We start from the raw sequence: 26,975 nt of genomic DNA, 5'->3' as shown, positions 1-26,975 counted from the left end.
CCCTGAGCTTTGCCTTTCCTGGCCTGCATGTCTTGGCCTTCGAGTCTGCTGTGGCTGGGTGGCTGTGGCCTGACAGACGGTGTCTGACCAAGCAGGATCTGCCTGCCCAGCCCTCAGCCTCTGCCTTGGTTCAGGTCTCGCTCCTTCACTCAGCTGCCTTTGGCAGGAAGCTCGTAGAAACTTTTATCGTCTCCTTCTCATTGGTGTTCCTCTGCTGGGTTTGGCTGAAATTGTTTTGAGGGATGCTGGTTTAGCATTCACTAGTATTAAACAAGGTAATTGAATATCTTAATAATTAGAATTTCATAAGGAAACTCATTTTCAGATTTTTTTTCCAAAAGCTGAGGTATGCCTCCTCACACAACGTCGGCATCCTGCATTGCGTCAGAGCAATACGAAGTTCCTACGCAAGCATACAGAGAGCAACAAAGCCTTTCTACAGGTCGGGGTGTAACTCTTAACATAACAAGGCACAGGATGTCCAGAGCAAAAGCTGCAGCTTGAATATCTGCAAATGTTTCCTGTCACTGAGATCTGTGTCACTTAGGAATTTCCTTAAATGAGCAGGTCTAGAGACCCATCATTTAGAATAAGATTGTCTACAGAAGTGTAAGTATTATGTAGAGAAAAATCCTGAACTTTCTCATAGAAGAACAGCTTACATCCTTAGTTTCTTTATGCTTTTTCACTTTCCCAGTTTCTTCAGTTTCTAAGTGCTCTGGTTAAGCCTCACATATTTCACGCATGTGTGATGCGAGTATCCTTCCCAGAAACAATAAGCAGAAGCTTGAGATGACAGAGTGGAACTCGCTTTGAATCCTAAAATTATGTAATGATTCACTGATGATTCTGTTTTATGGCATTTGAGTTTAATCCCTTAACAAATATTTGATGCTTTATAAACAAAAAGACATATATATACGATTTGAAGTAGTCTGTGTTTAGAGTATTATTTAAATGGGATTACTTCCTTATTAGATAATCCACTGAAGTGAATTTCACCATATGTTAGTATCTCCTGAGATGTATTTTCAGCGTTCAGCTGATATGGCATGTTTTAGACGGTCTTAGAAAGTTCTGAATTTTCCTGTACAAAATAGCTTTGAGAGGAGATCTGCATACTTAGCCATCTAGGAAATCAAATATTCCTATTCAGGTGCCTAAATATGTGCTTAGAAATTAACTTTATACAAACAAACTTACAGGATGTGCTGTGTATATTCAGATCATTTTTCAAGTGGTCAAGCTTGCTGAGGTGTTGTGAATATCGATAGGAGATGGATTCACAGTTATGCATAATTACAGCATCCTAGTTCTCTTGCTTCAGTATTAAAACTGAGCTGCTACTGTAATAAATAACCATACAGTTCAGAAGGCAGGGGATTACATTTACATGAAGTATAATAAAATCAAATAAATTTTCATTTTAGAGAGACAACACAGTTATTCATTGGATGCTTTAACTGTTAGAATTAAGTTTCTAGGAAAACCAAAGGATAGTTCTGCTAAATATGGGAAAGGCAATTACCAGAGCAGCAATTTTAACTATTTATTCTCATAATTCTTATATGTGCACACTGACAAATGTAACCTATGGAAGCATTTGAAGCTGTATGTTTTCTTAATAAAAACTACTGCAGAGCACTGATCTCTGAGTTTGATAAGAAGGGATTAATATTAAATACATTCATATTGTGCTGCTTGGAGCAGAGTTCATTAATGACTGCCCTACATACCCCTCTTAGGAAATTCTTTAAATTTCTAAATGCTCCTTTGAAGAGCAACATTGCCATTTAAAAAAATAAAGTCTCATTTGAAGTGATTGAAGCTACAGCTGTAGGAAGAACACGTAAAATTGTTATTCCTGTGCACCAGCGGGAGAAATTGATGCTTTGTTTCATGGTTGGACCTCCCGTAACAAGTCTGAAAGGGACATATGGGCAAAGCAAATTGTTGACATTTTGTTGTTTCATAAAGCATATACATTCAAAATCTGTACATTATACATCTGTTGAAAGTGCTTAGCCAATTTTATCTCTTTTTCTACTGTTTATAGTCCATCATGCTCTCATGCAGCTGTGGTGACACTGCGGGAACCATGAATGTTCCAGGATGTTAATATTTCTCTAGGCTTCTAAAAGCAAGTCTTTTAAAACATCCTCCTTTCCCAGGAAAAACACCTTCTCCTAAATAATTTTCTCACTAGTGTTCACAATAAAAGTTACTAAGGCTACAGTTACATCAGGCTAAAAACATTTCTGCCAAATCTCCCATCAACAGCCGAAGTAAGATTTCCCCTATTCAACACTTCTCAGCAAATTAGGAAATTTGTGGCACCATAACTTATTCTTGCCAGCGTGCTTCATCCTCTTCAAGTGTATTCAACTTGCGATACACTTGTAATTCAATTTAATATAGAACATGTCAGAGTTTTAGAATTTCCTGTGGACTTTGTGTGGACAGGAAAGAATTCTCTGGTCGGTATTATTCTTGATATGATTCAGTTACCAGATAAAGTCAGTTAATTTTGTCAGAGAAGTTACGTTGGTATCTATCTTCTGATTGTAACTGTTATTAGTGACACTGTTTGGGGTACTGCATAAATATTTGGAAGTTATTTTAATCAGTTCTCATCCAGAATTATTTGGTCTTTGAGTTCAGGCAAAAAGATGTGTCCATTGCCTTCAACAGAACAACTCTCAGGTGGAAGCAGTAGGGCAGTGTGAACAGTAGAACAGGAGAACCAGACTCCACCTTCCTTCATCATATATTTTTTTCTTCCTATTGTTTTAGACCAGCCTGAAAATTACATTTTCCAGAATTTTTAACAGTTCAGAGGAAGAAACAGAGAACTGGAAATGAGGAGATAAGCTTATGTGGGAACATAGGTGGCTTTTTAAAGAATGGTCCTGATGGCTTTGTCTGTCCTTTAGGCTTGTTTAGTGGCTGCGGTACTCACAGGAGATCCTGAGTTCAGATTCTGTTCTGCTCAGGAGCTTTCGCAGTGGCGCGGGAAGAGGCTTCCCCTTCATATCGGTTAGGATGCAATTGTGCATAGTGGCATTCCTAGGCCACATGGTGCTGCTTCAAGTTTGGACTTGTTTACAGGGTTCAGTAGTTATTGCCTGGACGTGCTTTAGTAGCAATAAAGGGAAGGTTCTCCAAGCAGTTGTGAAGATTTCTGAAGTGGGAGCGCTCTTACTCCTTGCCATGTATGTAAACAACATTCCTGTGTCAATAACTTTCGCAGCCATCTCTAGAGACACACAAATGGTTCAGTGGTCATAAACCACTTGATATTTTGAATGCCTGGACTTGACTACAGAGGAAATATCTGTAAGCTTTCCTTTTATTCACTCTTATATGTCCCCAGTTGGTATCCTTTAAAGGATATGAAATTGAATACAGCAAATATCTAAAGATTTCATTTGGTCATTTTGCTAGCACAGTACCAAGCACTTTTATATATGCATCGTCCAGTGTATAATCTTTGTAGGATTAGATTATTATTTTTTGTTACAGCAGACAGAGCCCTTTTCCTTGGACTGAGGCTGTTCTTTATATTAGGAGCAACGTACAACCCCATATATGTGTCACAGGATGGTCCCTAACTCAAAGAATGAATCATTCCGTTACCAGATAGAGATCTCAGCTGGTTAGAAATAGGTAGGAAAGCACAAAAGAAGAGGATCTGTCTGCCTCACAGATGATAACTAAAGGCAGTAAGCCTACAGTAAGAAGTGTAAGCAATAGGACCACTTGCCTATCCACCTGATCATTATCTTTACAGTCTTTAATTAGGAGAACTGTTTGCAAAGCTTTGAAAGGATGATATGCTCAGCACTGTTGCCATTATTTGTCTGTTTAGTGAGGAGAAGGAAAACGAGAAAACAGGAAGATCATTTTGCTTCTCCGGTTAAGAACCTCAGTAACCTGCAAGACTTCCCCTCAGAGATTATTACTTCTTTCTGCTAGGGAAGATGTGAATTAACACATCAGGCAACTTGCTCAATATTGTCCATTTGCAACTGCAAAAAATAGGCAAACTGTGAATTTTCATACCTAGGGAAATGAACCCCTTCTGTTAATAGTGCAAGAGGGTTTGGTTCTGTAGTCACTGAGGTAAGAGATCTTCTGTCACAGCAGTCACCTTTATATGACCTAATGACTTGCTAGAAATTGTTTACCCTGGGCTGTCTGATCTCTTAGCCAGAGGAAATTAGAAAAAAAAAATCAGTGATGTAATTAATGCAGTTCAAAGACTGTATCCGTGCTGCTGTGCTGTTTCCAGTGGGGTAAACATGGACCGCTGCAGTGTGATGCCTCTAGAAGTAGAAAAAGGTGCATTAAGTGGCACATTTCGCAGCTCCGTGTGTGCGTTCCAGGTGAATGTGTTTTGTTTTCAGTGACAAAGCCTTTTAGCCTGCAAATCCTTTATGGGCTATGACTCTCGCCCTGTTAATGATCAGATTATATTAGTATGAGGGGTGTAGCTAGATGAGATTCTGCTTCTGAATCTAGCCTTTTTCTCCCTCTGCTATGTTGTGTGGCTTCTGAAATCCATCGCACCTTTAACTAGTTTTGAATTACTGTCTCACATCAGGGGAATGCTTTGTACCCTTTTAAACCTTAACATTTTCAGGGTGTTGTTCGGCTGGGACAGGTTTCATTTCTATCTATCAGCTTTATGGAGGGGAAAGCTGATAATGAGAAACACTCACTCAAACCTCTGAAGGTTATCACTATCATGAGAGATTTTTGCATGCATTAAGACCCTCTCTGCCAAATATAGAAAGAGGATGGTGGGGAAATCAATAAAGTATTATTTGATTATTAAATTCTTGTGGCCACACACACAACTTTCCTAATCCAGACAAGCAGATTTTTTTCTCTTTTTGAGAGCATGAATGGTGTGTGACATTTCAGTGCTGTCAGGGGTTCTTTGTCTCTTTAGTTTACTCTGGGGTTTAGGATGGCATCTCTTTCTGCATCTCTCTGCTCTTTTTTTCTTTTTTTTTCGAATAAGGGTGATGTTAGCACTCTCTGTCCAGTTGGTTATATTTGCATTCCTTTGTTTCTAGGAATTCTTTGCACTGATTTCTAGTTATCTTGAACTGTGAATGTACTGCACGTTTACTGCACACATTCAGTGGGCATTAAAAAGACAATTCTTTCTTGCCCTGGGAACTCCCAGCAAAGTTAAGCTTCTCAGTCCACCCATGATACAATGACTTGCTGTTATTTCCTCATAATAATTGGACATATCTTACATTAATAGAGGTTCAAAAGTTTATGAAGCAACTTTCTGGTCCTCTTTGTTTGCTGTGAAAGTCTCTAGACAGATTAAGAAATGTTACACGATTACATGACTACAGTACCTAAACAACCTAAACCACATAAATATTTGAAAAGTTTTAAACGCTAATATGCTTAAAATAAAATACCAGCTTACTGACATTTACAGTCTCAGTTACCTTTCATATCTGCCATTTGTTATGTAAAAAATATTAGATTTCTGCCCAGGCTCCCTATTAAGTAATATGAATGTGCAGTCACCTTCCCTTGTTGGTACAAGTAACCAGTAAGATTTGCAGGATTACCCTTTATTCTGAACTCAAGATACCACAGAATATAGTGCAATATTGGGAAAACTCTATCCTAGCAAAAGACTGTAATTGATTTATTACTTTGTTCAGTGCCAAAGATTCAGTGAAAAAGATTTGGTTGTGGAAATCCTCCTTTCCTTTTTTGCCTTCTCTCCAATCTGTTGAAAATAATTGATATGTAATAAGTCTGCTTTGCTCCGTGAATTGATACATTTTTCATCAGTAGGGCACGCATTCAGATATGGCCTAACTTGGCCATAACCAAAAGTCATCACTGTCCATACCTGAGAAATCATATTATGTTTCTTGCCCACTTTTTAATAGAAAAATGCATGTCTCACAGTATCTGCTGTCACATTTGGCACCTGCAAATAAATAATGGATGGGACATCTAGGTTGCCCGTTATTGATGAGTCCTATTTGTTGGTATCGTTACGAGTTAGGAAGACCGTTTGGAAGAGCCTTGTCTTCAGTTCTAGCTCCACTGTGGCTCTTCCATGAAAAAAAAAAATCCAGCTTCCTTCAGAAGCTCTGGTGCGCTCTCTGTTTTTTTTCTTTAATGTGGAGACATATCATGCCTTTGCAATACTAGCTTTTCCACTTTCTTTCAAGTGGAAGAATAAATGTTTATGTATACCTTTTTCTTAAATTGTGTTGCTGAATCTATATCAGTATTCTTTCGTGCTTCTATATTTCCTGTAGCTGACATCTTTATTTTCTCTGAGTCTGTGCTAGCATACAGTCCAGTCCAGCCTGTTACCTTTCTCCTCATAACAATGCAGGCCTAAAGCAGTGGGAGTTCATTTTACTGTAGAAAAAGCAATGATATCTGGCTGTTGAAATGTTTTAGCAATGTATATTCCTCATTACTTGCTGTATTTTCTCCAGAGTACATAGCCATATGACAATCTTTTGCCCTTTTTTTGTGTTCATTAAGCTTTTTTGTTACTCCATCTGGCTAACACAGCAGAGTTCATTACAGAAGCTCTGGTTTTAAAAGCTGACAAGCTCTTCTAGTCACTTCTTTCTGAGACCTGGTTTTAAATTATGCTGACCAAACACTTATCTCTCATGAAGAAAATGGAGAGCCATCCTTGATGCAAGTTTCGAAAGGAGTCTGAGACTTTACAAGTCATAAATAGTGTAATCAGCAAAGCGGGCACATAATGTCAAGAGAGTCAGATGAGAAGAAAAAACGCTTCCCCCAAAATTTTATGGGATTCTTCTGGATTTCAGAATGCTCTACCAGATAACACAGTCTTTGATTCCTTTACTCATTGATCTGTATTTAAGCATGTCTGTGTGCAGATGCTGAAAACAGAGTGGTCCTTCACAATCTAAAGGAAAAGCATTTGATTAGGATTTAGAAGGATTTGATGATACATTAAAGTGTTTGAGCAGTCGATTAAAGGCCAAGCAAAGCAGAAGCCTAATTTCTTATGATTCCTTTCTTTTGATTGAAGTAATAAAATACATGATATTATTTTTTCTCTCTTACTCATATTTCTTTCCCAAGTCTATAGCTTGTCATTTTTGAAGCTATAGTGTGGTTGATTTTTTTCCTACCGGTTATGCTACTCCTAAGAGGGGAGTAGAGGTGACTTGCTTCTGCCTCATGCTGCCTTTAATTGGTGGCTCGTTGGCTCATCCCACCATGAGTGGTCCCTGATGCATTGGGATTGATCAGTAAGTGATCCACCTAGTGTCCTATTTAAACACAGACTGTCACAGTGCCATTATTTAATATAAATGTGCATCGCCAATTTGGCAATGGCTTTTTGATATTCTCTCCAATCAGTTGTTATGACAGAAAAGGAACCACCTCCTGACAAATCCCAAATGAAAAGGAGTACATCTTTAAAGTCAGAATATTCAAAAGCTGCTGGAAGCTTTCCTCTGCTGAATGGTCTCTCTCTTACTGGAGTCTTTGACATGAGGGTGAAGCTTCTTAACATAAGAAGAAGGAAAGTTTCTATGATTATTTTGAAACTAAAAAGGCCTTTGTATAACCAGACTGCCATCAATGAAGCATCATCTGCAATCTTGAGTTTTACCCCTCCTTTTCTGTTCTTGTTATTCAAGAGCCCATGTCACTGAGCGTAAGAGGAAGTCAGCTTTCAGAAATGTCCATCCTAGTCTACCATCCTCCATCTGTCATCCTAGCTCTTGTACTCTTGACTTGCTAGTTCAGACAGTAATTAGATAAAATTAGGTTGCTTTTAACATTCTGTTTAACAGTAACCGGGACTGTTGCTTGTTTCTGTTTAGATGAGAGTCCTTACACAAAATCTGCAAACCAGGCAAGGCCACCTGATGGAGCACTGTCCCTGAGGAGACAGAGTATTCCAGGTAAGAGTTGCTCTGCTTTCTATAGCATAGAACTTCTTTGTGAACATCAAGGAGTTAAAATAAAACTAGTTATACAAAGCAAATGAATTATAGTTATTACCAAATAATTTGTAGGGGAGGTTCTATGAAAGTTGTGATGAGTTTCTGTAGTTAGGGTGTCTAGCGCTTCTGTGCTCTGCGTTTTGCAGCAGATTTCAGATATCTGGCACACATTTTCAGGCACCGTGAAATGTTGTTTTATCTGGTTTTGACGGTATAGGGAGGTTGGCCCATGTTTTCCAGTGCTGATCAGACAGGCTCAGAAACTGAGCAAAACAAAATTCTGTCAGAATTCTCATCTTCACGTGATGTTTCTGCAATATATATATGCCATAATTGTGTTTTCTGTCATCCTATCACACGAAGCTGGACTGCTAGATCAGTGGTCTGAAATCTGTATGCCTCTTAATTGCTTCAAAGGAGTCTTCAAAACTTGCCTGTGAAAAGCAAGTTTTTATATAGATTGCATAGCAATCTGAAGGGGTTTTCACCTCAAATAAAGTTTTAGGGATCTACTAATGAAAAAAAATGAATGGTGATTAAGGTTGTACACAGGCAGAATAACTCATGTTGCCATCTCACTTCAACCACAGTAATCTCTGACCCGAAGAGAAGACACATTGCAGTAGAAGACCAGAAGGTCACATCACCCTTCTTCTAATGACTGTTCTTAATGTTCTGTTAATGTCCTTATTTTGAACAAAGTCACATATCCCTCTGAGAGACTGTGGATACAGGGGGTGGAACCCGGACATTGAGCTTTGCCAGGCTCAGATCTCATCCCGATGACCATAGTGTTTCTGAGGGCCCAAAGTGCAAGTTTTACAGGGGTTTTGTGTGTGTGTATATGTGAGAGGAAGAGAGAGGCGGACGGATGATTTACTGTTGCTCATAATGAACATTTTTGTCTGTTTAAAGTGTCCAAGATATTTAAAGATTGTTATTTTGATGGTACAGTCATGAAAATCATAACAGTTGCAAAATGATACAACTACAGTTTTTATGCCTCTATCTAGTAGGCATTTATTATTGTGAAGGAATCTATAACTATACAAATACCAACCATTTTTTTCCCAAAGCCAAAAAAGTCAAGACTCACTGTTCTGCAAAGTGTATAGGGACTTCTGTATGGGTACCTCTTCAGGTAATGCTTTAGCTCATGGGTCACTAACATTTAACATATCAAATATATACCTTTTTTTTTCTTTTTGAATTTTTCACCATGAATTTTGTTTTCTTCTCCAGTTTGTCTACAAATTGATATTCACTGTGGTCACTGTATTTATGAAATATTTACACTATAGTCTGAATGCAGACTGAAGTTCATGGCTTCAAATAACATTATGAGAAGTCCTGAAGATTTTGAGTGGTATTCTTTAAAGTGAAGGGTTGTTGGATGTTGACCCAGTTGAACTTTTCTGTAGATCATTCTGTAAGATTAGGAATATCAAGGGCTGAATGGTCTTGTGGCTATTTGTTATAAATTAAAAAAAAAAACTTGCTGCATATTCTAGAATCTTTGAGGAATATTACAGATAAATCTTTCCTATGTTCGGTGTATGAGTCAAGGTTTCTTCAGAGAGAGAATACTGATAAGCATTTTGAGTTATACACTTTTTCAGTTCAGGTGTTCTGAAAAACTGATCTAAGCTTATGTATGCTTTTCAGCTTTTAATATTGTGAAGATATTTATCTTAACACATTCTTGTATTTCTGTTTAGACTTTAGGAGTTCCAATGTATAAGTCTGATGGAGCTGATCCATTTTTTTAAAAACAATAATTATAGATTCATGCCATGACAAGTTTACATTCTAGCACAGTGTATGTTGTGGGTTTAGAGGCAGAAGTACATTTATAAATCTAAGCATTATTTTGAGAAGTAACCTGAACATTTAGGAGTTGACTGAATTTTCTGAAAATAGCCCCTGAGCTTTTATAGCACTTATACATTTAAAAAATTTGACCACACGTTTCACAGGTAAGCCAGCACCTTGTGAATATTTTCTGCTGTTACTTGTCTGTGGACAGTTTATCTGCATTATGGATCAGTCTTGTCACAGAAGCAGACGTGTCACAGTTAGCTAGCTTAGCGCTTAGAGGAGTATTAAATAGTCTGGGACAGAAAGTAGGCAGGATCTAGCTTCTGACAATATGTCAGTCAGCTCCAAATAGCTTTTGAAATGGAGTATTTGATACAATGATCCTAAAAAATTCTTCTAGACCCGGATGGAGAGATGTCAGCTGGAGTAAGAGTCAGTCAGGACATCTGCTGCCTGTGTCTCAGGACTGTCAAAGACTGTCAAAACTGCTGCCACCCTCAAAGGTTGAAAAAAACACAGCATTTCAGGAATGTAATGTTTTATCAAGTGTACCATCTAGGGGAAATAGAAGTGAATGCTTTGCATACAGTGTATGCTCTCCACCCTTGTGCTCCAGCCATGCTGGCCTCCGAGACCCGCAGGAGCTGTTACACCTTTCCCAATCTCATTACAGCACCCTGTCTACTCCACAGTGATACTTGATCTGCTGAACAGGCAAATTGTCTATGTCTCTGGTGGGAGTCTGTGCCACCCCTTATGGAGCAGAGGAAGGACCAAACGTGCTGAAACCTAGATGTTATAAATTGTTCACGCGACAGGTTTTCCCCCACCGGAGGCCTGCCTTTATCTCTAACCATTTTTTTTTTAAATATGTCGTTTGCAAGTTTTGTATGCAGTTGCACAGATGTATTAACAGGTCAGTTGTTAAATTAGGTCACCCTACTTTGAGGGAAAATTGTGAAGACTTTGACGTCTGAAATTAAACTGACCAGATTTTTCAGTTCCTTTGTACATGCATGAGTATTGCACTTTCTTTCCGATCTACCTGATTCTTTGAAGCATGTTATAATACAGGTTTCCTACTCCAGCACACTGTTTGATCTCAAAAACAGAGCTAGCTGTCGAACTGGAGGGAAAACATAAAATGAATGCGCAGCCCTGAGTGCATCTTCCTCAGTGGCTCAAGCTCTGATATCACTGTTATTACCAAGTTTGCAGCTTTATTTTTGAGGAGTTTGGTAACGGAATTTTAATACAAAAGTGAAATGTTAAGCATAATTTTAGGGTAGGCTGAATTCTAGAGTACTGAGCTCAAAGGGAGCAGGCTAAGATGTTCTTAAAATGTCTTTCAAGGAAAATAATTATGGAGTTGGTGCTAAAAAAATAATTACTCTATGATGTAGTGCCCTAGGTAATGGCTTAGGACAAAAAAAAATCCTAGGAGAAAGCATGAAATAATAAATTATTGTAGTAGTAATAATAATAATATTTAATGTTTGGGGAATTTTCAGTCTCTGTAGTGTTAAACACACAGTGTATATGTCAGTGGGAAGGAGTTAGGCCATTTACTTCAGGCCATTGGCTCTAAACGTGTCCAGGTGCTATTTATCTGTTCACAAAGATGCAAAAGTATGGCTTTCTTTCCCCTCCCTAGCCCATAGCCTGCTGGGCAGCAAATGTTTGTATCAAGTCTCAGGCGACACCAAATGTGACATTCCCGAGGGGTTTGTCTACTGCCCACAGCTAATGAGCTAGAATGTAGGTCAGCTGGAAGCCCAAGAATTTTAAAGGCCAGTGTACTTTCTTCGCTATGATTTGTATTTTTTGTTGCATGTGGAAATGCCTGTTTGATCTTGACAACAAAAATATGCTATTAGAAAGCAACCAAAGGCTACAAAGAATTAAGAGAATAATTACGAGTGTTAAAATATTTATAATGCCAGGATTCAATACAGATTAGTTAGGACTAGAACATGTGATCCAGCCTGTGACCTGCTTGAGTTGCTAATATAAAATTGTATTAGCTGAATTTAACATTTGTACATGATATGCTACAATTGAAATGAGAAAAAGGACTCGACAGCCTAGTAAAATGTTAGAATAGCTATAGTGCATTATTTTTCTTCTACAAGATAATCTTGGAAATGAGGGAGAAATATAGAAAGTAATACAAAGGGACTGTAGGGACTGAAAAATAATCCACATGGATTAAAAAGAAATTACGGTCTTCCTATGCGATCTGAGGATGAAATTTTCATTAAATGACATTGTTTAGGACAGAGGATGGCTCACAGGTTATTCTTCTTGCAGCTCAGCTATTAAAATATGAACCAGTTTCACAATGACTGATAAATTCAATGGAGAGATGATCCGTCTCCGTGGGTGGGTGTTTACCTATGTGCAAACACATCTCCAGAGGGTGTTTTGTTTTCTTCTGACATTGATATTGCAGTGGCAAGAGTATGTGTGTGTATAGGTTCAAAAGTAGCAATTCTCATACACCCTGGTCCAAAGCCTTCTAAACATGTCCTTCAGACACCAATATTAGTAAAACCATGGAAGACCTAAATGATGCCATCTTTTTTTTAGACTGAGTTCTGTTAACTTCAGCAGGACCATTTACATGATTTACCACAAGATGGTTACCTTCTCAAGCAGCATTGCTTGACTTGTAAAGACGCCAGATCTTCTTATTCAGCCTCCTCAAAAGAAGCCTGCCTTGCTTTTGACTTCCACTTCCCTCAGATTTCATGGATGCAGTGCTGTCTTGCCTTATACTTCACTCCTTACTAAAATGTTAAATAGTCTTCACTGAATAACTCTGTTGTTGCAAATTAAAAGCATGATTTGCCTGAGGAAACCTGACACAAAATCATCCTCTTTCTTTTTCATTGTTCTCATTATGGAAAAGGGAATCTGTAACAGAAGTAAAATTTGAAAATAATGTATATATCAGTAAATGCAGGGTTAGAAAGTCAAAATAGGCATCTGCAAAGACACTATTTTTCTCAATTTGCATTTGTCTCATTGACACTTACTTTTATTGTGTACTTTTTTAATCAGCATAGAATCCTCAGATTTGCCTCTGAAAAGATTTTTAGCATTTAGAAATCCATTAGCAATAACCTTTGCAGTCACAATTATTATACTAAGTATCTTGGGTGATTTCGTAGCAGAAGCAAGTGTTTTGACCTGTGAAATGCAGATCACAGACTAGTAAGCTTTTCTGCACTTGAGGCGTTTATTATATCTGCAAGGTCATTTGCTGATGTTCGTGTTTGATGAGAGGCTGCATTTGCCATATCACTTACAGTTGTCCCTGTTCACTGTGTGTTTGTTTAACCTGCTGGAGGCTTTTCAAATGGTATAAGGCATCTGCAGAGCTACATGTTTTTTACTTCCCTTCAACAGTGGAAATTCCTGAATTTGCTTTCAGGTATTTAATATTGAAAGAAAGAGGATTTTTTCCTCTTCCCAATTTCCCTTCCACCAAAATAACTTTGCTGGTACAATTTTATGTATGTATGTCATTCATGTAAACATTTGATACACAGATAAACCCAAAAGAAATTTAGCTGTCATACAAAATGAAAAAGTCCATTCTGAGTTCTTACATAAACAAGATTGCTGTTGATTTATTTATACATTTTATTTACAGAGCAACAATTACCCAGGAATGCTAGCGCTAAGAATTTAAGAACATGATACCTGCTCTGCAGCGTCTTGGACAGAGTCCCTATTCTGTTGATATTGAAAAGGATTAAAAGAGAGAGTGATCTAATTTCACTCCTTTTACCGTAAATGAGAGGAAAATATGCATTAAATGTAATATTGTACCCTGAGGAACATGCACTTCTTGAAATATCCAAATGGTATGAGAAGGCCATGATGAGGTCTGAAATGTTACGTATCTTTGAAATGTTTTCACCTTCATATAAAGGTTGAATATAGGCACAGACAATATTTGTTACTGTCAGTACCAAACACCTTCATTTATGGAATCTGGATTTAGTTGCATTTATGGATATCTGGATGTAGTTGCATATAATTTTACCAAACTTCAGCACTTCAAAATAAAATTTCTTAAATAATTTCTGCTACAATTTAGCTATATGTAGTATGATGAGGATAAAATGCCACATACCAGTATCTATAATAACTTTAAAAAGCTCTCAAAAAAGTTCAGCCCTTGCGCACACATACTTTGGGGCCAAGATGGCAATTTTAAGACAGTCATTCAGTATTGAACGAGCAGGCCTGCAGTTTTTAAGCTGTCATTTGCACCTACGTACTCAATTGGCCATTTGTTATTTGGAAGGACAAGTCCCAGCACTTGCCTTTCTGTCACTGTGGTACCACAGGGTTTCCGAATGGAGCCTGGGACCTCAAAATAGGCTGGGGAGCAGTAGGGCATCTCCTGTGGTTGGGAGCCCATTCCTGGTTGTTGTCCTGCAACACTTCAGAGTGCTTTCTGAGCCTATAAGGGAAAAGCATCCTTCATCTTCCAGTGGTTGGTTTCATTCATTTTAATCCCAGTGTGTTAGTAACATCAGATGAAAAATTTATTCTCCTCTAAAGGCCTCAATTAGAAGAGGGAGCAGGCTGTGGAGGCCACATGAGGAGAGAAAAAAACAGGGAAAGCCAAACAGATAGAAGCAAAGATGGTAAGGACTAGGCTGAGGGAGAAATATGGAAACACACTGTCTGAAAGAGAAACTTAATAGGCTGGATGAGTTTTGAAATTGGGAGGAACAGCATACGCTCATTAAAAATCATGGTAATAAAGGAAAAGGACAGAGAGATCTGTAACCATGTGATTGTATAACTGATCAAAGTCCTTTTCTATCTGAACACAATTCCTCAATCCCAATATTCTCTGCTGTCCTCCAAGAAGGTGTGAAACTCTCAGGACACGCATCTTTCTTAGCCTTTTCTGTAACTGTCCCCCATGGGGAAAAACAGCTTATTACAACTACTGCATTTGCCTTGTCTTAGATAACTGAACAGCTAAAGCTTGATATTCATCTCTTGGAGACTAGTGTTTCTCCGCATGATAGGATGGCTGGGTTTTCATTGGGTGGGAGGTGAGGGGAATATCTTCAAAAATACGGAGATTAGAATATGTGAGGGAAAAATCAATATAAGGATGCTAAGGTTCCCCAGTCTACTCAAAAGTGAGGAAATGTTGTACTGAAAATTATTCAGGCGCTATCTTTTTCTCTTGGGTAAGAATCTATTTAGATATTCTTATCTGGAGTATTATTAGCCCAGTATTGAGGTAGAAATGTGGATTCAACAGAAAAAATCTGATTTCTGCTTCAGCTCTGCTTTTTTAGTTAAGAAGATCCTTCTGGTCCTGTATCGACGGAGAGAAATCCGTAGTAAGCAGCAAAGCTATGGATGCAGACTGTGTCAGCATAGTCAAAAAGGGATTGAACAAATTAATGGACAAGACATTCATAAATAAATGCTTGCCAAGACTGAGCAGCAATGTGTGCTCTAATATGACAGCACTGGATGTTGGGGAACTATGACAAGACTGGACCGTGCAAGGTGGCCAGGCTCCCATTTGCTCCCTAAACATCTCTTCCCAAGACGGAACAGAGCTAGACAGATTGTTGGTCTGACCTAGCAGAGCGTTTCTTGTCTTTTTAAAATCCTATGTCCCACAGTGTTGTAGGCAGAACCATATAACTACCAAAATAAATCCGTGTGTATTCCTTTAAGGTTTGAGTAGTTTGGTAATCTGAGAAGTTGAGGATATTATTAATCATTTGCCTACTTGAGTCTTTCTGCAGCTGATAGATTCTTACATCTTAAAGATAATTAACTTGCTTTTTTAATGGAGTTCCTAAGGTATTTTTTAATATCTCTTTAAAGGAGTTAATGCATGCTTTCCATCTGTTTTTTTGAATCTCTAGTTCAGTTTCTACAGTGATTATAAATTTGGACCATGAAGATAGCAAGGGAATAATATATCACCTACGAAGATATATCACCACACCAAAATATGCTATTCTAAATCTGGATAATAGTCTTTTCAATTGTATCAGTAGGTCAAAGCTACTAGCTCTCTCTGCAAACCTTGACCTTTACACCAAAATCTGGGGGATTTTGGGGAGAGGTCACAAAATCCTATGTCTGTTTTGCCAGTATGAAGTGATTTAACATATGTTTCATGTTGATGGAGAAAGAGTTGTTTGTTAGCTTGTTTAATAAAAAGCACTTTCGGGCTTCCTTTTCCCTTTTTAGAACCAAATGAGTAAAATGTGTGTGTGTATATCTTCATCACGTTCCTGAGTACGTGCGGCAGACAGAGATAGGCATTTGTGCCTCATAGTGTGGAATAGAAGAGTTGCACATGTCTGTTTTACATAAGAGCCATAAGACCACCGGTGAATTATAGCATCATTACAAACTAGCCTTGGTTACCTTTGTATTTAAATGTGTGGTGGTAAGAGCAAAGAGCTCATCCTTTCAGTTTTAGCATAATCTGTGAATTTACATGGAGTTAATGAGCCAGAAGAGACCTTGGTGACCATCTAAACCAAACACATAACTTCCCTGAATTTACTTGCATTTCAGCTTGTATTTGAATTATACTTCAGAGGGACATCCAATCTATTTTAAGTTGTCAGTGATAGAAAATGCATCACCACCTTTTGTGGCTAATTAGCTGCACTGCTTTTATTTCTAGCTTGAATGTGTGTAGTTTTAGCTTCCCCTCGTTTGTGATAAATTAGCCAGTCTTCTTTCATCAAAATTCAGTTTATCCCTTATAGGTGCTTACGTTGTTTTGAAGACACCTTTATCTTCCCTTTGCTGAAGGAACCAGATTGTGCTTCTGGGGTGTTCTGCTCCCAGGCCTGGTTCTTTAGCTCTCTGATTCTTCTATCCTCTTTTTGGTTATTAATATTTCTGTTGAATTGTGTCACAAGAACGGGAAGAAAAGCATCCAAGTGATGATCGCTATTTTGCTAAATACAAAGGTGCACTAAATACTCCTATGCAAAACTGTCTTGTTTATATAATCATGGGTTGCATTAATTGTTTTGGCATGAGAGTTTTGATCGCTTACCGGGATTCCCAAATCCTTTTCTGTCCACATTCATTTCCTAGTAAATTTACCAGGCACCTTTTTTTTGATATATAGGTACACACATTCTTTCAAATCTCTGCATTAGAAGAGTAGGAGACCTTATTAACTTCTTCAGTGAAATATAGGCTAGTAGAATGCAGATGTTTATCTTTTTTAGTTATTATCCTTGTCCAAATTGCAGATCTCATTCTCACTTCATATCTTCATCGTCTTGGGAATCCACTAATGTTGTGTGAAGAAACACATAAAAAGGGTCAGTTTGGCAAAATCTTACTTATTAACAAAACTGAAAAGGCTGCAGGGAGCAAAAAACGAGCGCTTCAATAGGAGGAAATAGCAACATGCTGAAATCAAGAGATTTCAGTGCTCTCATTCACAGAAAACGTTTCTGGAAAGATGCTGTGAATATCAATCCAAGTAGGAACAAGTGCCAGCCTGCAATGCTAATTGATTTTATCAGTGGAGCAAAGCAAGCCCAGCTTAATAGCTAACCATGAGACAAGATCCTGCCAAGGCTGCCTTCTTCCTGTATCAGATGACACTGTGACCCCAAATACTTGTCAGATAAACGATATAGAAAATGAGCATTGACCTCTCTGGTAGAATAAAACCAATGACTTAGAAAAGTGAGAGACGTGCTACAGCTGAATTTTAGATATCTTTGACAAACCATGAGTGAACATACCTGGTAACACCCTGTGTATATTGAGTCCCCAAATATTTCTCTGTAAACAAAAGTGAGAAGTAAAAATCAATAGAGGTCACATAGGAAAATCTTATCATTAGATCAAGACTTCAATAAAATGGATCACAGCTATCAAAAAATACCTAAAATTTCAGAGGTGCAATGCCTCTGAAATGAATAATATTTTTCTAAAGTAACTTGTATAGAACATATTTGCATGGGAATAAGCACATGTGCTTTTCCAAAAAATTAAAATAAAAAAAGGTGATTGAGTTCTGGCTAAAAACCAAGTCATTATTTATGTGATTGAAGATATAAAAATGCAGCAAGTGTATTTGAAAGACATTACAAACTTCTAGCTACAAAATCAGATGCCTAGCAAGGAATTTCTGTGATTTCATGATAAATATGGTACCAAACTGTAATGAGACTTGAAATCCAGGAGCTTTATTCCTTAGCTGCTAACAAAATGTAATGGTGCAATGGAAAGTATATGGGAACATAGTAAAAATCATGGACCTTGACCTATTTAGTGCCGTAGCACAGAAAGTAAGTTGAGAATACATTTTATAGTCCCTGTGTTGCATATGTAGAAGGTGGAAGTAGAGTCTACAACATTTTATATGCTGATCCAGTGCACATTTTAATGTAGCTGTAACCCCATTAAAAACCATTACCCGCGAGTCAAGTCGAAAGACTTTTGGGCATCCTTTTGTATTTCATTTTATCATTTTATATTTATTTTTATAATTCATTAATGTTTGAAACATAAAACATAAACTCAAAACTATACAAAATGTTGTTGTTAGCAGTTAGCATTGGGCTGGTGTCTCTATGTCCATTGTAAGTTGGAAGAGTTTGGGAGGTAATATGCAAGCTGCTTCTGAAGTAAGAGTCATCACCTGTCCAGGATCTTTGCAATACTTCTAAATGAGCAAAGCTTCAGTGTAGACAAAGTGACATCAGCATGAAAGTGCTGTCTCTCTTCCCTTGCTTGACAAATTGGTCTAAATTTTATTGGCTTTTTTTTTTTCATGACTTCATCTGTACTGGGAGAGTTTGACATTTTATCCATATTTATATAGCCATGTTGGGGACAGTTTTTTAATTTAAATCTGCCCTTAGTAGAAAAGGCTTTTTGGGGTGGACATAAATGTGCAAGACATTTAGCAGAGTGAGCTTAGAAGAAAAATACATACAGTAGCTGAACATATTTTACAAATGCCAAGGAAAAATCGGGACAAATGTGTTTGTTGGGCAGTTGTATTCAGGCAGAGATCACCTTTCCCACCTACTTTTAGTTAGAGAATTCCTGGAGCAGGTGACCTTCAGCATAAGTTAAATTCTGGGAATTAAAGTAGAGCCTATCTAGAAAGGTTAGTCTTTAACGGAGTACTCTTGTACTTCTCTAGCTGAGACAAATAGCTCTGTGCAGTATCAGATAGCATCAGCAGTCTCTCCTGCTGTCCTACAAAGGATGTGAAATTAATCTTCGGAAGTCTCAAATCATGCCTATAGGTGATGCTAAACCTTCTGTCCATTTTAAAGTATTGATTATTGTGTGCTTATGAATAAAAGTAGCTCGTAGCATGCCCGACTTCGATGGCATAAATATTAGCTCCATAAGGTGCGCTAAAGCTGCTGTGATACACTGCCATTAACTGGGCTGCAGTAGATGATGTTATCAAAACGGCAGAAGTGCTGAACATGCCTACTGCATGTTTGGCAAATGGTGTCCTTTATATGTATGTCCAAACTATAGGACAGGCTATAAGTTAGGAAAAAAAACAAGCTGTTAAATTTGAGTACTTGATACAAGTTGAGGACTGGAGCCACATCCTCAAAGACTTCAGAAATTCTATCTGCAGAACTTTTGTCTGGAATCAGATCTCTGGTTAATTTATTTGGTAGGAACTAATGGGTTAAAAAGAAAAAAAAGAATGCTACTGTCAAAGCTTTCATCTGACATAGAAAAACAGAGAGAGGGGAAATTAGATTTTATGTTTTTAAAGTCTAAATCATGGTTCTTTTTTGCATTAAAACAGCTAAAATTGGGATTTCAGGAATCAAAAGTAGTTTAGGTTAATGCATTCGATGCCATATTTGGGACAGGCAAGCAATGTATGGTTTACACGATAGTATCAGCCACAGTAGTGAGGTTGTTTTAGTCATGTGAGTAAATCTAACACATTTTTCAAAGCAATCTAGCAGTATGATAATACAAAGAAAAAGGATTTGAGCACGAGTCTTTTCAGGTGAAATTAATGGCAATTGCAGATGCTGTGCACCTGATCTAGATGGAAATTTGCCAGTGATGCAGACCTCAGCTGAAAAGGGTTGATTTATTGAACTTGCGATGGTTCATAAATCCATCAATGAAATACAACTGAATTCCCCATGAAGTCTGGCCTGGGGACCTCGGCCATTGCAGGTTCCGGAGGAGGCAGCATAGCACACGACTGGAGCAGGCTGCTGTTCGCAGCGGTGAAACAGGAGGATGTCAGCCTCAGTGAGCCGTTGCCAGAATACCAGGGAATGTCCTGCACTATGCAAGCACCACGTGTTGGTGTATCTGGAGCAAAAAGCAGTCTCCGAGTGTTCTTGTTTGTGTAACCTTCAAAAGACTGTCACTTCTACCAAACCAGAACCTTATCAAATGTAAAAATGCAAATTTTTCCCATAGTTTTTCCTCCAGTTTTGGTTAGCAAATCATACTAGAAAGAATAATAAAATATCTCTGTGCAGAGGCCTTTGCATTGAGAGAGGCCTGGTAGGTTCCTTATGTCATTTTGTAAACTCAAAATCATTTAGAATTTAAATATTTCATAAAAGGAAAGCAGAGCCGTCAGTACGCCCTTGAACAGCAGAGGAAGGGAGAAACGGAAATGGTCGTTCCTGGTGAAGTGGAGGGTTTACATGGAGTTCAGCAACCCAAGAAAGTGCTCATAGGTAGGCACTTCACTTCTGCTTAAGAACAGCCTTGATGAAGTATCACGTCCGTCTCTGACAACCTTACTCTAAAACAGACAGGCACGTACTTTCAACGGGCATGCTTTCAGTTGTGTTAGCGATAGCTTTCCTGTATTTGCATCCTTGCTGAGATTCTGTCCGCTGCATGCAAGAGGGGTGAAAAATACCTTCCGCTTCAAATTAAAGACATCATTGTATCCTCTATGTAGTTCAGCTGAATCTTCAACAGTTTCATTCTGTTTGAAGATTTAAGTTAGTTCATAGACACACTTTGTCTTTCTTTGTCTTAACCCTGGTCGCTGAGGGAAAGCCATTAAAATGGACACAATAAACAAGACGTATTTAGAGTAGGTATGAACAAGAATATGTAATTAGTATGTCTTAGTATTTTTGGAGAGGCAGGTAAGTGTAATCATCTTTCTTTGTTCCTTTTTACCTGAAGTTTCTAGAGGGTAAGAGGAAATGATAAAAAGAAGTCCAGAAACTTTCCCGTGGAGCATGTGTCATATTTTGGAGTTTGACTGAGGAAAGTTTAATAATATAAGCCTCTCGCATTGATGTCATATGCAGATTTTTGCTGAGAGCTGAATATAGCTTCTTAAAGTGACCTTAAGTTACAAAATGTTTTTATTGTCCCATAGGCTAGCACAGACACTATTAATATGTGCTAATATGGTGCCACTTCAGTTTCTCTGGTAATTCTGTGGCATACACTGGCAATTTAGATGACAAAAGAAATCACTTAGGTACATTCTTGCAGCTTTGCATTTTACTGTTTCACTGCAGTGATTTGTTCACCAAGCTCAACTGCATAAGAAGTTAGTTCATGCAAATGAATTCATCTGTCTTCATTCCTCTCTTCCATTAGTTCATTATGCATACATTAATCCCTAGGGAATAAGTAGAGTTTGATTAGAGAGGTATTAGAGAGATACAGCGCACAGGTTAGCAGACAGAAATGCCTGACTTACTCCTCTTCTTTTTCTTTTCTTTCTTTTTTTATCCAGGAGGCAAACTTCTTTAACAGAAATAGTAAATCCTTGTGGATTTGAAATGCTTATGGCAGCTAAAGTCATCAGTATTCCTGTGATTCAGCAAATTTTAGTACAATCCAGTAGTTTACTTTGTAGTTCTTAAACTTGCCTTTCCTTTGGCCTTAACAGTGTCTTTTCAGAGTTTTTTCTTCATACCAAATGTCAAATAAGTTAATGGTCCTTTTGTTACAGGCATTTTTTTCTACTAGAAACACCTAAAGGATTTTAGTGCATCCTATTTCTCAATAGTCATTGCACATGTATTCACCCCAAACAGTCTTCGTAAGTTTAATTTTATATCAGAATTAAGTATAAAAAAAGTTGAGTCATTATCAGATCACCTTTTACTCTATAAAATATTCATAGCTGTGCATTCCTTCAGCCTATTTTTGAGCTACCATCTTCCCAAAGTGGGCATTTCTGGGCTGCAGTTTTCCACAAAGCTAGAGGGTAAACAAACCCTATAGATGCCAGTGATCCCTAAGCATGAAGGGCAATAGGTAACGTTGGCAGGAAGCGTTCCCTCTCCTTTTCCAAGGAGTCTCTAATCCTCCCCACAGAGACTTTGATGAACACCATTGTCATGCTCAATCTCCCTCTGTACTACAATGGAGAAAGAGTGATGGTAATGTGTATCTTTCAACTGTGTATATCCTACAAACAAACAGGTAATTACCCGTAAAAACTTAAAGTACCTGCTCATTAATCCAAGTACTAGTGCAAGTCCTACTAGCCCATCCTTCGAAGTTGCATGTTTGCTACTTAAAATTTCAGTCTTCGTAGTATATGTTTGAAAATTCCCATCCATTGTTTGAATGGCTTGTTTGTCCAAAAATGTGTGACATCATTACTGTAGTCCTTTCTGATTCTTATTAGTTCAGTTCTGCCATGTTACTAATGATCTCTGGGTCATAAAAAGGAGAACTGGTGTTTTATATTAACTAAAATGTTATGTAGTAACTGTAGACCATCGTAAGGGACGCAAAAATATCTTCAGTAAAAATAAAAAACGACTCAAATTGGAATATGGAATGTAATGGCAGTATTGCTAAAACTTACCTGGTAGCTGTGGGTCAAAAGGATGTTGAAACATTGGAAAGAGCTGGGAAACATGTCTTACATAGGGAAAATATAAGCAGTTCAGGTAGTTCTTAATCTAAAATGGAAAGAAGATTAGGAAGCAATTTGATCACTGTTTACAGTTATGTATGTGCAGGGAGATTCTGACTGTAATAGTGGTATTATAATGAGGTCTTGGGATTGAAAGCTTATCTACTCAAATTCAGATAGAAATTACCAGTGCAGGGAGTAGATTTTCCATTGCCTAATGCTTTCAAAGCCATGTTGGATATCTTTGTAAAAGATATTCTGTAACTGCAGATAGCACTATATCATCTTTTCAGTTTGTGTCCCTCGGGAGAGCAGAGAGAGAATTGTTCCTGATGGTTCATTCTTGCCTTCAAATACATGAATTGTGCCTGATCTATTTTGATAACTGTAGAAAGCAGAAAACTTGAATAGTCTGACCACATTTTTGTGAACAATATCACCTCAGTACGAATAAACACTAATGAGCAAGAGTTCTCCTCATGCTAATTTCTCAATAACGGAAATAGAGGAGGCTGGAAGTGAATCCAGTAGAACTATGGGAATAAATTTTACAAATCAAAATGTCACATCAGCGTCAAAGCTGTGTGCTGTTCTACAGCAGAGTGCTGTCACCCATGCATAGCTTTGCTTTCTCATTTAACAGTATTTCCTCTAGCAACAGAGGGAGATTACTGAACCCCCACACACACCCAGTTCAGACAGAAATGTAGAGAAACTAATGCTGTCATGAAGCTCCATCCTTCCTTCATTGATAAGTGTCCGAAAGAGACATATAAAGGTGGAATACTGCTGAAGTACAGGTCATTCTTACTTAAGACTTGGTTGCTTATAGCATGGAGTAAAATTTTCAAAGGGAGTCACTTGTTTTATGTGGCCTAATTTGTGAGGTACATTCTTGAGATACCTATGAATATAAGATCCAACTCAGAAGTATCTTCTACCCATTTCACTCCTAAGCAGAAGACTGACACTGTGCAGAAGGTAAGACATTTGAGCTTTGGAAAGTGTTATTGTGACACTTAAACATTAAACATCTTGCCTCTGAATCCATTTTAATTAAAGTATGTTGATTGTTCTTCAGTATACTTACAAGAAATGTGCAGAGTTTGTGAGGCTGAGACCATCAAGTCTTTAGTCGTAGTGTTTGCTCTATCCTACCCGCAGTGTGCTTGCTTTGGTAAGCTCCTCCTTGACAGTTTAATGGGCTGCTTTGGGCAAGTACGTTTTCAGGAATTTAACTACCAGCACAGATCTATGGGAGCGGACAATTGCTGAGAACTTACTGAAACTTAGCTAGTTCCTCAGCTGGAGTGGGTGCTTGTTTGAAGATAAGGCAATTCTTCATTACAGATCTTCAGACAATGCAGGTATAGCAGCCTATATATATATGTATGTATGTATGTTGATATTCTCCAAAGAATGCCATCAGTGAAAATGCTACAAATTCACAGCAAGCTCAAAGAATGAATGTGCTGTAACTAGAATGCATCATTGAGTGAGTTTATAGTTCTCGCTGCATCTTTATTCCCACTGTGTTACAAGGTGGCTCTTCAGGGATAAACAATCTTTTTTGTAGGAACCAATGCAAAAAAAAATTTAGTTTTATATTGTTAGTGATTCCACTAAATCTACATCTTCTTACCATAATTTATTAAAGTATTCGTATTTACTAAAGTCAGATGTTTTAGTGTTTTATAATTCTCTTAATAATTTTCCTGTAATTGAATTTCTCTGCAAAGATTTGCTCAGGGATTACAAATAGTAATTCTGTCATTCTGACACTTAAATATATCTTGCCTTCTGAATCCATTTTAATTAAAATATGTTGATTGTTCTTCAGTATACTTACAAGAATTCATGCTTGTAATTTGATTCCTTACCTATATTAAGAGATTATAAAACTTTGATCTTGCATGTTTCCAATTTCCTTCAAAGTGGATGTTCTGCATTGTGTTACATTCCACCTTTATGGACATGTACAGAAATTCAGAAAACAGGAAGTATATGAGCAAAAAATGACAAAAACAATCTTAAAAATAAGAAACTACCCAAATGGCAAAGGCAATTTTAAACAGTATCTCAGTGTCTGTGTTTACTTTCCCACTGTCATGCTTTTCCACACAGTCCAAAACTTGGTGAATTGAAAAAATAATTCTGTTTTCACTTATTTCTCTACTGGTTACATTAATTTTTTTGTCCTACAAGCCTTTTTATCAGCCATCTCAAGAAAATGTAGACAGAGAGAAGGCTTGATTATGATTCTGGCTGTGTGTGGCCTGATACTTTCGATCTTTGATGTTGCGTGAAAAATGCACAATAGAGGGAAGAATTAAGAAGTGGCCACTGCCAAAAATTCGTAGTAGCCCCAGCTGTTAGGAGAATCAGATGCCATCTTTGTACTGGTACAACTCAGGTTAATCTCTTTGAATGCATATTATCTGCCCGAGTAATCTGATGAATAATTTTTGACTTCTAAGACTTGGAATTTCTTGGGTATTTTGTGTATTGACATATATTTTCTATATGTTATTTTCTGGCATTATTGTGCAACCAAATCATGTGAATGAAAGCAAACTGAAAAAAACATATTTGAAAATTGCATTTCCCTATTAATTCCCATGAGCAGAACCACCCAGAGGACCAGAACTCTGTTGTTCCCTCACCAGCGCTGTCTTGGCTTGGAGGAGCTTCCAGCTGCATGACCATCCAGCTCCCACCTTAGCCTGCATCGCCTCTGCGGGGTAGTCCTGGAAAAACCCCGCTGCTTTTGAGGCAACTGTTTCCGTGTGCCACTTTTCCCCATAAGCTCAAAGCAGCCTTTTCTTGCATCCTCATATGACATAGAGCAATCTACTGTAGATTGTAGAAGCAATCTTACTTGCAAGTCCTGCTAAACATTCCACTCCAAAACCTAATTCCTGAAGTTACTGTGGTGTGTTTCAGTAACTGGGGCATATACTGGATGTTTCTTCCATTTGAAGGTTGCAAAACACTTCTGCTAACAAATTGGTTAGTTTCTTGTCATTCAGGATGAAGAGGCATTATCAAATGTATGAAATGTAGTGTTTATGTTTGATGTAAAATTGAAGAAGTTCCCTGCTGTATGCTTCAGTTTTGATTTAGAGAGAGTGGGCTGCCAAGGTATCTGTTTCTGTGCCCAAGAACTGGAAAAATGTAGCTGACACCAACTAATGCAAGAGCTCAGCTCTTTTTAGACAGGAGAAAAACCAAGCCAGATATAAGCTATGCTGCCATGTCCTGTAGTCCTGGCATTTTCAGTGAGTTATTTAATCACATCCTGTATATTGTGGCCTGTGGTTGATTATAAAATACCATTGTTTGGTTTTTGATGTCATATGCTTTGGCCAGGCAGCAGTCAAACCTTTTCCAGTTCATAAATATTTGTGGAAGACATTTTTTTTTTAGACAACATTTCTACAGTGGCAAAGTCATCTTGTAGACTCTCTTATACTTGCAAAAAACTAAAAAAAAAAAAAGATTATCTGTAGGGGCAGACAGCGAGGGATTGGACAAGATAGAGTTAAGGAGAGAAAAGCCTTGGGAGGAATAAATAGCAGTATGTAGATAAGGTAGTAGCCGCACAGGATGAGAAGGAGTGATGATGGGAACTTGACCTTTGGGAAAGTACCAGCCCAGGCTAGAGTTTATATAAAGGGCTTGCTTGCCTGAATAAAGTTGATTCTGATCCAGCACATTGGAATCCGTGAATCAGACCGGCACAAATGGCGCCCGAACAGGGACCGAAGACTGACTTCGTCCAGGGCTGCAGAGGCAGCAGTTAGCTGAACCGGTGGCGGAGCCCGGCTGAACAAAGAGCTGCTGAAAGGAAGCAGAAGGGGAGCCGCTGAAAGGAAGCAGCGTTGCGTGCAACAGGTTACCTACCACTGGATGGAGGTGAGCGGCCGGGAACACGTGGGATTTGTGGGAAACGGAATCTCCCCGCAAGATAGGTCCATGCTACACATAATGCAAAAGACTTTGAAACAGCACGGCAGAGATATACCCCCGCAAGACCTCAAAATGTTATTGATGTGGGCATGCTCAAACTGCCCCGAGGTGAATTCTAGCACGATTTATAGCCTCGGTATGTGGAACTCGATCGGAGTTAAGCTCTGGGACGCGGCAACAAGAAACGATAAGACGGCGGCAGGAGTTTTAGCCCTGTGGCGTACCATGCTTGAGACCCTGAAAGAGCATAGCAAGAAGAAAGCACAGGGACCGGAGGCACCCGCAGCCCCCAC

General features: G+C 38.2%; 1 protein-coding gene across 14 annotated transcripts in view; it reads left to right on the top strand.

Moving 5' to 3' along the window:
* The window catches only part of GRIP1 (glutamate receptor interacting protein 1), a 342,714-nt gene that overhangs the window by 220,916 nt on the left and 94,823 nt on the right, over positions 1-26,975 (top strand). For 13 of the 14 annotated variants that reach the window (XM_064508755.1, XM_064508763.1, XM_064508760.1 and 10 more), the window contains one exon: positions 7,875-7,955. The exons of the other annotated variant lie outside the window; for it this stretch is intronic. In XM_064508755.1, the coding sequence (XP_064364825.1) occupies positions 7,875-7,955 (81 nt within the window). The remainder of the gene's footprint in view (positions 1-7,874; positions 7,956-26,975) is intronic. 14 annotated transcript variants of the gene reach the window in all.

Source organism: Dromaius novaehollandiae, chromosome 1 (assembly GCF_036370855.1).
Source record: "Dromaius novaehollandiae isolate bDroNov1 chromosome 1, bDroNov1.hap1, whole genome shotgun sequence".
NCBI lineage: Eukaryota > Metazoa > Chordata > Aves > Casuariiformes > Dromaiidae > Dromaius > Dromaius novaehollandiae.
The sequence above is the reverse complement of the archived record's forward strand: the minus strand, read 5'-3'. Positions and strand labels throughout refer to the sequence as shown.